General features: G+C 38.5%; 1 protein-coding gene and 1 non-coding gene across 6 annotated transcripts in view; both read left to right on the plus strand.

Moving 5' to 3' along the window:
* The window catches only part of CKAP5 (cytoskeleton associated protein 5), a 55,584-nt gene extending 42,544 nt beyond the window's left edge, over window positions 1-13,040 (plus strand). For 4 of the 5 annotated variants that reach the window (XM_058836763.1, XM_058836800.1, XM_058836781.1 and 1 more), the window contains 12 exons: window positions 1,495-1,667; window positions 2,846-3,019; window positions 3,453-3,573; window positions 4,265-4,444; window positions 4,895-5,082; window positions 5,473-5,548; window positions 6,325-6,513; window positions 6,617-6,751; window positions 7,273-7,356; window positions 7,450-7,609; window positions 9,252-9,406; window positions 10,662-13,040. In XM_058836763.1, the coding sequence (XP_058692746.1) occupies window positions 1,495-1,667; window positions 2,846-3,019; window positions 3,453-3,573; window positions 4,265-4,444; window positions 4,895-5,082; window positions 5,473-5,548; window positions 6,325-6,513; window positions 6,617-6,751; window positions 7,273-7,356; window positions 7,450-7,609; window positions 9,252-9,406; window positions 10,662-10,916 (1,890 nt within the window). In that variant the 3' untranslated portion in view covers window positions 10,917-13,040. The remainder of the gene's footprint in view (window positions 1-1,494; window positions 1,668-2,845; window positions 3,020-3,452; window positions 3,574-4,264; window positions 4,445-4,894; window positions 5,083-5,472; window positions 5,549-6,324; window positions 6,514-6,616; window positions 6,752-7,272; window positions 7,357-7,449; window positions 7,610-9,251; window positions 9,407-10,661) is intronic. The other variant, XM_058836790.1, reaches the window with a different exon arrangement.
* Window positions 3,616-3,726, plus strand: LOC131575032 (small nucleolar RNA SNORD67). Its single transcript, XR_009276678.1, has one exon. It is a non-coding gene; the product is annotated as a small nucleolar RNA SNORD67 (small nucleolar RNA).
* Window positions 13,041-14,218: the final 1,178 nt, after the last annotated feature.

Below are 14,218 nucleotides of genomic sequence, written 5' to 3' on the forward strand. Positions count from 1 at the left end.
AGTAATGCCTCTGATTGAGAATATTTGGATTAACTTGTTTGGCCGAAAAAAGCTGGTTGGTTTGGCTCAGTTAAGTCCTCACCTTTTTTTTCTTTATGCCAAATTTATCCAATTGCTTTGCAGTTGAAGTCTTGTGAGTTTGGATTGCTTGCTTTATCTTACTGCATTTCATTTTTGAAGTGTCAGTACTATGTCGCTTTGTATTGCTGCTCTTTTGCTCTCTGAAAATCATACTTGGCTATTATCATCTAAAATGCTGTAAAAGTTGAAGGTGGCCAAACTCATTTTCCAGTGCCCAACAATGGAAAGCTAGTTGACTGTGTTTATAATTACTGTGCATATCAGATTAAGTACACTGAATTCTAATCTGAGATCTAATCAAGAGCAGTTAGATAATTTTTTACAGTTCTGTTCTCTGGATTTGTTCTTGGTAATGTTTCTAGCAGCACTAAAACTGATAGGAATATGATAGATATTTTAATACCTTTGCGGCTTTGTTGTGTTGTGTCATATGCCATAGGGCATACAAGATATTGGATGGGTATTTTATGGAATATGACAAGCAGGGGAAGCAAGGCTGCCTTTTTTTTTTTTGTTTGTTTTTTGTTTAAACTTCTAGCTTCTTGAAAAGTTGAAATTTAACATGACTCTTATTTTCTCTGGTAACTGTTCCCATGAGGTTTAATGTTACATTTTTATTAACATTTTAGATTTTCATCCTACTTAACAATTGTTCAGAGTGCAATCTGCTTCTGCCTCAGTTCTAGATAGTCTGCTTAGTTTTGAATTTTCAAGGTAAAGGAAAAACTGTAGCACCTGAACAATTCAGCCCTTTTAAACCATGATTTTCTGGGCTTCAGTATGGCCCAACTATGGGTTCTCAGGAAGGTTTCTAAATCATGGGGATGCTGGAGAGTACTTCTCATGAAATTGTAGTGCCTATTTTTGCTCAAATAGAGTTATTGGCAGGCTTTGGTCTGGTAGATAAGCAGGTAAATTGGAGCATTAAGTTGCCTGATCTGGTGTTCATATTGAATTATGAGTACATTGAATAGGACAACTGTCAGGACTCTGGCCTCTGTGGCAGGGTCTAGAGTGTTAAAGTACTGCCTGGCCTGCTAATAGCAAATATAGAAAGGTGGGTGGGGTTTTTTTGTTTGGGGTTTTTGCAGCAACACTTGCAACAATTACAAGCACAGGATAGTACTCTATAGTTTGAATTCAAGATATACTGTTTTTTGAAAGTTATGTGGGCTAGAAATAGGTGCATTCTGTATTACAGCTTGTCAACGTGTGTTAGTTAGCTCTTGAAGTAGCACCTGACAGTCCAGAGTGTCCTGGTGAGTTTGCTTCTAGGAGGTAGCATTGACAAAATTCCCACCTTCGTATTAGAGAACTTCAGTCTGTACTAATAAGTATGGTGTGAATCCTGTAGGTGACTGAGTTTTCTAAAACCCATACAACTCAGGTTGAGTTGAAAGCATTGTGTTACAGCTTTCAGAGAAAGACATGAGCATGCTGGAGGAAAGAATAAAACGGTCAGCCAAGAGACCCACTTCTGCTCCAGTGAGACAGGCAGAGGAGAAACCCCAGCGTACTCAGAACATCAGTGCCAACACCAGCATGATGCGCAAGGGACAAGCTGAGGACATGTCCTCCAAACTCAAGTATGTAATGTTACATTATGGTCTCTTGCCTGCATAGTGTATGTGCCAATATGTCTGGCAATGTCATTTTAGTTCCTGTATCATCATCTTTGCATGTTGTGAAAAATGGCCAAATAATATAAATCTGAATGTCTGAAATTTTTTGTCTTGTCTGTCTTTAAATCTTTCTAAATGGTCTTGTGCCTTTTTTCACTGCTTCTCCATGGACAGAATTATGTATCGCACTTATAGGATGTAAGTACTGCCCACTAACTCCGTGGTAGCAAGGCTCTTGTATCTTTCAATTTCTATCCTAGCCATCCCTTCCTGAGGGTGATGGGTTTTCCATGGTTAGTTCTAGGTTATTTACAGGTCTCTGAATTAAAGAAAAGAAAGAAAACAGAAATATGGGTTTCTGCCAAGGTGACTGTAGATCAAGCTGCAGACAGACATGGCGCTTCCACATTAAGCAACTGTTCAAAATATTGGGAGAACTTTTAGTTGCATTTAACTTGGTATTTGTTGGACCCTGTTCTAGTTATGTTAGACACAAACCACAGAAATGGATAAGCATGTGTGAATTGTAGAGCCTGGGGCAAGAGTACCCGAAACAGAAAGCTCAGGAACTATTCCTTGCCACCTGCTCATTGTTTGGGAATAAAAGTCTGTGCTGAGAGCTATGTATTAAAATATTTCCTTGAAAAATCTGATTTGCAGCATAGGTCATGAGGGGATGCTGGGAGTCTGCGATTCAGAGGAGGTTGTGAGGTTGCTCTGTACATGTGCATCCTATCCATTATTTAAAAAACAAAGGTGAAAAAAGGCCACTCAAACTTTAAAGTTATATTCCTTTATACTAGTAAAGGAAGTAAAGTAGACTAGTACTGTAAACTGTGCTAGTTATCTCCACCCATGCATACCTAGCACAGGTACAGGGCATCTTGTGGTTTAAAAGATAAACTAGGAGGGCAAAGTAAGTAGCAGCTGCTCTTCTAGCCTACAGTGTTTGTTTTACTAAGGACTAGGGGAAAGGCAAGGGGGAGTTAAGGGGCTTGAATGTAATCCAAACTGCAAAACCTGTGCTGCTATGAGAGCTTTAGGGCTACCAGTGGATACTAGTGCTAATATTCTTGCCTCTTATGTATGTATAATAAGCACTGTATGTATAATAAACTAAAACTACCTCCTGGTTTCTGTAGCCAAAATCGCAACATGGGCAGCCACTCTGAGACAACACATACAGTCCCACGGGAATTTCAGCTGGATCTTGATGAAATTGAAAATGACAATGGAACCGTCAGATGTGAGATGCCAGCACTTGTACAGCACAAACTTGATGACATCTTTGAGCCAGTCTTGATTCCTGAGCCCAAGTGAGTTTAGTTTTAACTCCTAGGTGAAATCAGCTGGGCTGCCTAAAAAGTATTGAGAAGGTGAATTTATAGTGCTAGTTTCTACATTCATACTTGTTTTCATGAGAGGGTAATGTCAGCTGATTTGAAGAGATAGCAAAACAAAAGTGTGTTGTACTCTTCTGAAATCTGGAGAGCAGTTATTTTTAATGAAAAATGTGAGTTCTACTTAGGCATTTTTATAGTTACAGGGTCTTGAGTTTGTAAGTGCATCATCAGTGTCTTTACAAATAGTGCAATAGACATGGTAAAAGGAATGATTGCTTCCTTGAGAATCCTCAGTGAAGAAATAAATATTTTTTCCTAGTCTCTAAATCATCATTGAAATACACCAGTTAGGTGTATACTAAACTAGCTCTCCAAAAAGTAATGAATCCTGTTTTCAACCCTTTAGAATCCGTGCTGTGTCCCCTCACTTTGATGACATGCACAGTAACACAGCTTCTACTATCAACTTTGTCATTTCTCAAGTAGCCAGTGGTGATATAAATACAAGCATCCAGGCTCTGACACAGGTAAGTGAATTAAGGTAGCAGTTAATCACACTGTACTTTGCCTGCGAGGGTGATGAGTTGCACTGTGGTGGAGCAGTCATGTCAGGTGACGTGGGCTCTGCTCAGGATCTCCCTGATGACAAAACTAAGTGCACAGGGGCCATCTGACTCGCTTTAGCAATAGAAATTCCACTTGGAAGTTATAGAATAAACTTAATGCTTTTTTCATTAGTGCTTCTGTGTTATATTTTTGGTTTTGTCAAATTATTTGTACTATGACTTTGGAAAAGCCAGTTAGTCAATGAGACTTAACCTCTGTCAAGGATCTCTATAACAGTTTAAATTTAGAAGAATTGTTTTGCCCCATAGTTTTTGCATGAATTTATGGTGGCTTTAACTTTTTAAATTTTTTTTTTGTTCAGGGGATCTCATAAAGCTGTAAATTTCAGCATCTATAATGCTGCTGTTGATGTTTTCATTTGTCTACAGGATAAGATTACAGTTCTCTAAAAATGTCAGTAAGTGGTTGGGTTTGGATTAGCAATACAAGTCTCTAGCTACTGATTTTGGGTGAAAGCTTAGAATACAACTGCCTTGGCAAATGGATTGGTCATGGTAAAAACCTTCTTGTAGAACACTATTTAAATTATTGTTGTTTTGCACTGTTTGCATTGTGTTGACTTCATTAGAGCATTCTGGTTTTAAATCTTAGATTGATGAGGTACTCAAACAGGAGGACAAAGCAGAAGCTATGTCTGGCCATATTGACCAATTCCTAATAGCCACATTTATGCAGCTCCGGTTAATCTACAACACACACATGGCAGATGAGAAGCTGGACAAAGATGAGATCGTCAGACTTTACAGCTGTATTATTGGGAGCATGATCACGGTAAGGCTTTTCTCTAAAAGATAAGGTGAAGAGCAAACAACTCCTGTGCAGAAGTTGTGGGAGAATGGAATGTCTGTTCTGTACCTAGGTTAGCTTACTACTGAGTCTTTCTTACAAAGGTTTGTCGTCAAGTGCTCATCATCACACCTTTTGAGAACAGGTGGGGAACGAAATGTTGGGAAAGAGAAGGTCTCTGCTTCTGCAAGATACAGCCACTAAGACTTCTGTTAACCTCTGTTTTTAATATTCTTTACCTTTTGAGTGCTGAGTTGGTGGCCTGAGTATTTCTAGTAGTCACACAGTAAAAGTAACTTTCTTCATAGTTGTGTTTTGACTGTTTTTACTCTTGTGGGAAATGGGGAGATGTCATGGTTTGATAGTGTAGTCTAGAGAAGTCCCTATACTAAAGGATCATGTGCAGGGAAAACTTACACTTTCTTCAATCTGTAGCTATTTCAGATAGAGAGTCTGGCTCGAGAAGCATCCACTGGTGTGCTTAAAGACCTAATGCATGGTCTTATTACATTAATGCTGGATTCTCGAGTTGAAGATCTTGAGGAGGGTGAGCAGGTCATCCGATCAGTCAACCTCTTGGTAGTGAAAGTACTGGAGAAGTCTGATCAGACCAACATCTTGAGGTATGTAATGAAAACTGCACAATTACTGCTCTTCTTTACCTGTTCTCTTGCGTTCCTTGAATGACTGAGTTTGGTAGTTATTTTGTAAGCAAAGACCGATGCCTGTAGAATCATTCAGCTAGCTAATAAAGAATGATCACTGATTGTGAACAGAATTTGACTGCACAGCTGGAGACAGGCTAAACAAACCAGCTTAGTATGATTCTTTGTGCTTTGAAGTTCAGCAGACTGTATCTTAAGTTCTTGTAATGTACTAGAAAGGAGAGAGCTATTGCACATCTGCTGGACTAACCCAAATCACTGGTGTAATATTCTGTGGTGAGTTGGCATCTTTTTTTCTCGTGTATAGCACTTTTTTCTGTGTAACGTTTATAAATTTATTCCTTCCAGTGCTCTGCTTGTTTTGCTCCAAGACAGTCTTCTAGCAACAGCCAGTTCTCCTAAGTTTGCAGAACTTGTCATGAAGGTGAGCCTATAGTAGAGATTTTGGTTTGTCTGAATCACCTTACCTGAAAGAACAGATGGAGTTAAAAAAAATTAGTGTCCATAATTTGAAATATTTCTTATAACTTCTATAATTCTGGTCTTATTAGATGTCACATATAGGAACTTGCGGAGGCAGCTGTTTACCTGTTAATAGTTTACAGAAACTTGAGTACACTGATACAAAATGCACACAGAGGTGTACAGTCGCCTGCTGGGCTTGTTTGCTTAGGCACTGCACTGTGCTATGGATTCAAACAGTGCCAGACTGGAGCTGGCTTGTATCCTGTCATCTGTATTGATAGGCAGAGTGAACAGACAAACGTCTGCATTTAAAGCATGAGCACGATCTTTTCTTACCATACAACACCCTTTTGTAGCTGGCATGATTTAAAGACAGCTCAGGCATTCTTAGTGAGGTTAAATCTAAAGAACTTGTGCTGTGTGTAGGTGTACATAGCATATATGTATTATCTGCTGAAATTTCTTCACACAAGGCGTTCAGTCCCCTATTATAGGTAGAGAAGTCAGCACCTCACTTATGCATCAGCTCTAAAGAAAGATCTGGATATTGTACAGCCAGTTACAAAAAGAAAGTACGTACCAGTGCAAATTAGCTTGAGCAGCAGACACAGTGTGTGCCTGTATGATGTGCTAGCAGAGTGAAGTGGCTCAGTAATGGTATTGTGTAACTTGTACTTATATAATCAAGTGCTTCTTTCTTGAGTTGTCTTGCTTTAAGTCAGCCTCTCATTCCAGTGTCTGTGGAGAATGGTGCGTCTTCTTCCGGAAACCATTAATAGCATCAATCTGGATCGGATCCTGCTGGATATCCACATTTTCATGAAGGTCTTTCCCAAAGAGAAGCTGAAGCAATGTAAGAGTGAGTTCCCTATTAGGACATTGAAGACTCTGCTTCACACCCTGTGCAAGTTGAAAGGGCCCAAGGTCAGAGCAATCACTAGTCATATATTTTTAAATTGGATGTTCATGCAGTCTCTACAGTATTTCCTCTTCTTTTTTTTTTAATTCTCCTTTTTTCTCATTTTAGATCTTAGATCATTTAACAATGATAGATAACAAAAATGAGTCAGAGCTAGAAGCTCACCTTTGTAGAGTAATGAAACATGCCATGGACCAGACTGGAAAAGCTGATAAGGATACAGAAAAAGGAGCTTCTCGCATAGTAAGTAAAGAAAATGTGTTGGCAGGGGAAGTGAGTGTAAGGCAACTTATTTAAGAAATAAACTTAATTTTGTGTTTGTGGAATATCAAATAATTCCCTTTTCAACATTCAACTAACATTGGAAATACTCTTCTAAAGCGAAATTTTCATTTGCAGCTGTTTTGGAATTTGTTGTGTGCGTTTATCTGACTATTCTATGCATATCCCAGGATGAAGTACTCTCCAGGAGATTCAAATGTGCAGCATAAATTTTATGCTGCATGGTACTGTATCTGATCTACTAAAAGTTAGCCCCATCCAAAGCAGGTTTTAAACACTTAAGTTCTCGGAAGAAGTCCTACAGCTTCCTTGCTCATATACTGAGTATAAAATGTCTATGTAGAACGCTGATCACTTCAAGATTTTCTTCATCTTGGAAGCTCTGTATTCATCTAGCAGGTCTGAGGGTGTCATGGGTGTCATGATTTCTGTTTGGTTTTATTTGCTTTGCTTTAAAAGTCTCCTGTTGTTTATTTATTTAGGAGGAAAAGGCTTCAAAAGCCAAAGTCAATGATATTTTGGCAGAAATATTTAAGAAGATTGGCTCAAAGGAGAACACCAAGGAGGTGAGTGCCCCCTTCCTGCAAGAAAGAGAACATGATACACTAGAATGGTGTATGCAGCAGCTGTAGTAATACATAACAACTCTTCCCTCCCAGGGTCTGGCAGAACTGTATGAATACAAGAAGAAATATTCTGATGCAGACATTGAGCCCTTCCTCAAAAATTCCTCACAATTCTTCCAAAGCTATGTAGAAAGAGGCCTCCGACTGATAGAAACAGAACGGGAAGGGAAAGGACGCATTGCTACTTCTACAGGTACGTGTTATAGAAAACCTGATTGGTTTATGAGAGGCAGAGATAGAACAGTTACTTGTCTCATGGTAGAAATTAATATTTAAATATATTTATGGATTTCTGAACCAAGCCATGTATTCTCTTGCTGCTTGTGTTGCTTCACAAGGCACCATTTGTAGGGAGTATGCATTCTTTGTTTACAAAAACAGAAGTTATGACCACACAGCAAATGTAGAAAACATCTGAAAGGCTTGGCAAATCTGGTTTTAATCCATATCCTGTAGTGTGGGTTGAACATTAGCCTGTTTCATGTCTGGTATCAAGATTTGGTTCTGCAAGGTTTTGTAAAGCTGGTTTAAAACAGCAGCAGCCGCTGTCAGATTCTTCTTTTACCTTGTTACTAAAAACATATAGGCGGCATTTTAGTAGTAGTATTTTCTGTGTAATTGGAAAGCTTATTTTAAATTACATGAACTGTTTCTGTTGTTGTGATGATCCCTTTCCAGTAATTAGCTTTTAAATTGGATGAATTACTGTAAAACTGTTTGTTGCTGAGTCTTTTCATTGCAGATAAATACAAAGGAGTACTTAATGAAATATTAGGGTAGGAATGTGACAAGTTATTAGCTAACAGTAAAAGCTGATACACAGTCTAGCAAAACTACCTCTAACTTTTATTTCTTACTTTCATAGTTTCATAGTGTCCTGCAGAAATTTAGCTTTTTTTCTACTACTGCTCCTTCTCCTATCCCTGTATTGTAGATTCTTTTAGGAAGACAGATGATATGAGACTCTTTCAGAACTTCCTAATGTGTCCAACTATGCAGGACAGAAAATTCTACCTTTCATCATGAAAGTTTGTACAACTCAGAAATATTAGTTCAACCATTTTCAAAACCAAATTTACATGCGACAGTTGTCTTTTTTTTTTCCTTCCCTAACTTAAGGTCTGATATGATAGAACTTGCTGTTCCTTATTGCAGCAGTGCTTCATTTAGAGTAAGGTATAAATGCTTAACCTTAATTCTCCTTTTATCTATTTTAAACACCCTTGTAGTAAACTAGTGAGAACAAATCTTTGTCCATGCCAAGTCTTAGAATTTGCAATTCTTTTAATAATGGATAAGGTTTTTTTCATCTTGTAAATTCCTTTTCTAGTCTCTTGATAGGAAGCTTAAAAACCTTGTTATGTGCATTCCAGAAATCACTCTTTTGAGACTGAGTTGGAATAAAAAGCTTCAGGTTGCACAAATGAGAGATAAAGATGGGTTAGAATTAGTGCTAAACCCAAAAACCCGACAACTCCAATTATTTTCTACCTTGCCAGTTTCTCAGTTCTCCTGTTGGACATTAGCTGATGTGCATCAGCATCTTCCTCTCCCCACACTGTTCTCTTCAGCTATTTGCTTCAGCACTTCTAGAGCTGCTTTGCAGCCACTCCTTGAATTTCTCCATTTCTTTTCTTGGTTTTCAGTTGTCACTTTTGCAAGGACATGAAAGGCCAGATATGTCTATACTAGCAAATGCAAATAACTAGAAAATAATAGGTTGGTTGTTTCTTCATCCATTGCATCTTATTTCAAGGAACTGACCAAGAGGTTTATGCCTTTCTGATGTTTTAAATTTTTTTTATCTTTCCTCCTTCCTTCCCCTCATCCTCCAGGAATTTCTACTCAGATGGAAGGAACATGTGTTCCTGCGTCTACCCACACTGTATCTTCATGTATAGGAAATACAAATGGGGAGGAAGTGGGGCCTTCAGTTTACTTGGAAAGATTAAAAATCCTCAGGCAGCGTTGTGGCCTTGACAACGCAAAGGTATTGTACTTGACACCACTTGTAAATCCCCTGGGGAGGCACTTGATTTGCTTTTTTTTTTTTGTTTGTTTTTTTTGGTTTTTTTTTTTTGTTTTGTTTTGGTGGTTTGTTGTTTTTTGTTTTTTTGGTTTTTTTTTTTTTTTGTTCAAATGCCAGAAGGCAGATTCCAATCAGAATGTATGATATTTCGCTTATTATGCATGTCCTGGCTACTCACTGCATGTCACTATTTCTAGTATAAATGGCTTTAAACTCATTACTTGGCTAAGTTAAGTAGGGTTACATTTCAATCCACTCTGTCTGCATCACTGGTGTTACATGCAAGTTGTTTCTACAGGCCTGTTGCTTATTATCTTCCCTTGCTGGGAAGTTGAGTCTCAGAAAGGTTCAAACAACAACCATTCTCTAAAAGTTAATACCTCAGAGATGAATGATGTGGAAATTCCAGATCTGTCTGCTCTGAAACAATCATGAGAGCTGAATTAAAACTTTGAAGTTTTTCAGTGTCTGGGTACTGAGGTACAGGAATGGTGAATGAGCTTAGTATTGGAAACTTGTGGACCAAAATTTCTTACAGTTCAATGATCTCTGTGTTAAGAATCTAGTGCCAGTTCCTGAAATTTCAATTTGGCCATGTGAGAAGTGATGTTCACTCTAGGAATAGTCATCCAAATGCATCACTGTTTTAACTTTGACACAAATTTGAGTATTAGCTTAGAGATCTGAGGAGGGAGAAATGTTTCCTAGATGATAGCAACAAGGTAAGTAACTCAGAAGGAGATACCAGTTGGTAAAAGAACAGTGAATTGACACTTTTAAGTCTTTGACAGGTTCAGTCTTGCCAGTCATTTAAAGTTTCCTCTCCTCATTCTTCCAGAAAATTCATTGTCTGCTGATGTTGCACATAGGCAGGGATTTTTCTCTTGTGTTAGAATTTAAGCTGTTCAAGACTCTGGCAGTCTCTCTCAGTAAAACTCTGGTCTGCAGGGAATTTTTTGATCTTGAAAGACTAGTTTCTTTGTGTCACTGTTGACATAAAATGAAACATTAACTACTCAGATGATAAGAATTGAGTATTGTAATTAGCTTTGCATGGTTCTGACTTTATTGTTCCAGATCCATTTGTGTTGTAGTGTTCTTCCCTTTCCTCTGTTTTTATTGCCTCCTGTAGAGATGAAAAGCCATTGATTATGATTTGTACTTTTTATATGGCCTTTACCACTATGTCTTAACACTTCACTTTCCTCCCTCATAGCAGGAAGACAGACCCCCTCTGACGTCTCTACTTTCTAAACCAACACTCCCTACAGTTGCATCCTCTACAGATATGCTTCACAGTAAGCTCTCCCAGCTGCGTGAATCCCGAGAGCAGTACCAACATCTGGACCTGGACTCCAATCAGACTCATTCCTCTGGCATTGGAACTACCCTGGCTTCACCCTCTTCTGCAGCAGCCAATATTGATGACTTGAAAAAAAGATTGGAGAGAATAAAAAGCAGTCGCAAATAGAGATGCAAAGAGACGGTATTGCTGTTGCTTGGGGCTGTCTTCAGCTTTAGTTTACTAAACTAGAAGTCTTCATAGTTAAATGGCCTCGTTTAGGCCTAATGTATACAAACTGGTTTATGTATAATACAGTGGATTTTGGGGGGTTGAGTCATTGTGGCACAAGTATTTGTACATAATCTGCTTCTCAATGAGCATCTCTTTGACAATAGAAGGCTGTCTGTGTATTAGTTTTAGTGTACAGACCTGTAAACAACCATCCTCTTGCTCAGACTAGTTTCTCATGACTTGGGGTTTTTATTTGTAAAGCTGTCTTTAAAATCTTTTCCTAGTTCTTAACTCTTAGAAGATCTTTAGTGATTTCACTTTTAATTTCGTGAATTCTTCTCCATGTAATCCTTGAACTGTTGATTCTGTATGGACACATGGCATGAAGTAACTAATTTAAGTGTCTTTTGTAAATAAAGTTTGCATTAACTATACCAGCCTCTGTAGGAACAGCAGTGACTGCTGGTTAGAGGTCACTCTCTATTCCTGAATGTTAGTGACTGGGCATCTTAAAACTGAACTAAGCTGACATGAACCTTGGGGTTTGGATACACTATAAGGAAGATGAGTGGAAATATACTGTCTGTGGGTGCAGTCCTGAGACTTTGCACTCTTACTTCTATGAACAGTAGTACATTTTTCATATAGTTGCTTTTTTTGTTTTGGAATAAGTTTCTGTAACTTGAAAATACTTAGTTTGCTGTAATGCTTATTTTGAATTATCTAGTCCTTGTGATGCCTTTACCCAGATTGTGTGGTCCCATCTGAGGGAGCTTTCTTTGAGGGAGCCTGCTGCTGTTGGTATGGAATAGAGTAGCAGTGGTGTTCAGTCAGTGGACTCATTTATCCTGAGCTCATCTGGTTAAGCAGTGTTCCTCACACACTACATTCTTTTTGCTCTTAAACATCAGATGTTACCATTTTGTAACTAAGACACCTAATAGAAGTAGTCTGCAAAAGTTGTAGCCACTTTTTTTTTTTAATGAGTAATTAGCCTTTTTCAGAAGCTCCAAATAATGAAGATTAAGACAGACACACTGTGTATCCTTTCTAGCCCTTACATTTCTAGGGAGGTGTGATGTATTTTCACCTTACTACTGCACTTCCATATGAAAACTGGTTGTGAAGCATAAATTGCACATCTGTTTGATAACTCGAACAGAGTTATTGAAGAGTTGGACAAGCAGGCTTAAAATAACACACTTCTACGCTAGATTTTAATCTGTTCCATGTAACTGCTGCTTCTGTTGTTTGCTATGTGGACCAGCAGTCTCTGCGTAAGAGCCATTACTAAAACTGTCTTGCCTGATTACAGTAAAAATGTGGCTTTAAATTAGTACTTGTACAACAGATCTATGCCAGAGCTTCTGCAAATGTCTGAAATCTTCCTTTCACAGGACCCCCTAGGCTGGGGTTGCAGTTGACATAAAGCTGCTTGGTGCTTATGGTGAGTTTGCACACTGATAGCAGGTGATCGCGAGCGTTCTCCATCCTGCATTAACTGATATGATCCTGTTCATTGCTCCACTGCCTTGATTTAGTAGTCACAGTCTCCTTCCATAACCTGAAATGGGCATGCACTCGTGGAACAGAGCTCTGTTACAAATGGAGGTTTGGCCCTTATTGGTAAGTGCTGTGGTATTGTGCACTTAAACTGGGGCAGTTTGTGAATAGTTTGTGTTGGCTGACACTAGAGTTACTGCCACTACCTCTCAATTACTAGCTGCTCTCTGAAACTTAGTGACATTTAAATTAATCCATATGTTCCTTTGCTGTATTCAGCAGCCATTCTGAAGAACTATTTGTTAATTAGCTCAGGATGTTAAAACAGCAATGCCTGCAAACCTGCATAAACTTATTTTAAATTTGAAGCTGAATCAGAGGTGAAATACAGGAATAATTGAGTAGCAGAAGATATAGTTGGTTTTATGAATGAGTTTTTGCCCTGTGTCTTTGTAGTGTTTGGTTGGACTCAATATCCTGGGAGTTCTGAACTAAAACTTGTGCACATAAATTAATAAAGCCTAATCTTTACCCCAGACAATATTTAAATAACATTAAACTGAATTTTAAAAATTATTCCTCTGTATTGTTTGTAACAAGTCAATATGAACAGTGACTTTCTCCAGAAATTGTATTGTCACAGTATGGGTCCTGGTTCCCCTCTTTTGTCACAGGTTATTTATTAGTATTTAAGGGGCGAGGCTTAAAATTTAAACATTAGAAGGGCTAAACATTTTCAGTGTTCAATGTCTGTGGTTATCAATGACTTTAAACAGTCATGAAACTTGAGCTGTTGAGGTTTTGTTCTTCAGATTTCTTTGAGATGTTGTTTTTTATTCTTTATTTGGGCAATCAAATTGGGCTGCTTCAACTTGGTTTGCAAATGAGCCATCTAAAAGGAGATGGCCAGACACTAACTGACCCATAACTTTTTTTTTTAGAACAACTAATTTCACTGTTGCCTGTTTCTGTGACTTTATGGCACTATAAGTGAGAAGTTTAGAAATGTGGTGCCATAGGGAGCAAGGAGAATTTTCAAATCTCATGATTGTCTTAGTAGAAAATTGGGCTGAACAAATTGGATGGTCAAGAATTTGCATTTACTGCTCTACTTCCGGGTCCTCAGTGGTCCACAAATTCCTGCTACAGAGGAGTTTGTGAAAGACTGAAGCTTGTTTTTGGAGAGATCCCTAAACAGCCTTTATAATATAAGCAAACAGGTATAGTGCAGGATGCTTCCATTGCAGGCTTTGACAATGACTACATGAATTGCGTCCTTCAGAATCTTGCTATGCAGGTGGAAAACACACAGTGAGGACCCAGCACCTCCTGCTGTGTAGGAACTTGCTGGAAGTGCTGCTTGATGTATTTGAGATGCTATTCCTTGTACAATGAATTGCACACAGTGGTGCTGGTATTTATTGCCTGCTGTTGTAGCTGAGAACAATGTTTGTCTGATCAAAACAGCTTCTGCTTTCTTTACTTTTGACATTGGTGTTTTGTGTAATGCCACAGGTTCTGTAGGGTGGTTACCTCTGGGGTGGGTATCTCTGGTGGGTCAAAAACTAGAACAGAAAATCAGTTGCCTTGAAGGGAGGAAAAGGGTAATCTTGCTTGCTGTGACTGACAAGGCCATTATGTGAGGTCCAAAACCTGTTGATTATAGCTAATGGAAGGGAGGGGAATTTGTTTGAAGCACAGCAGTAATTAGCAGTATAGTTAGTGCTGTGGTACTCCTGGCTACTGTCATGACT

Source organism: Poecile atricapillus, chromosome 1 (genome assembly GCF_030490865.1).
Source record: "Poecile atricapillus isolate bPoeAtr1 chromosome 1, bPoeAtr1.hap1, whole genome shotgun sequence".
In the NCBI taxonomy this organism is placed as follows: Eukaryota; Metazoa; Chordata; class Aves; order Passeriformes; family Paridae; genus Poecile; species Poecile atricapillus.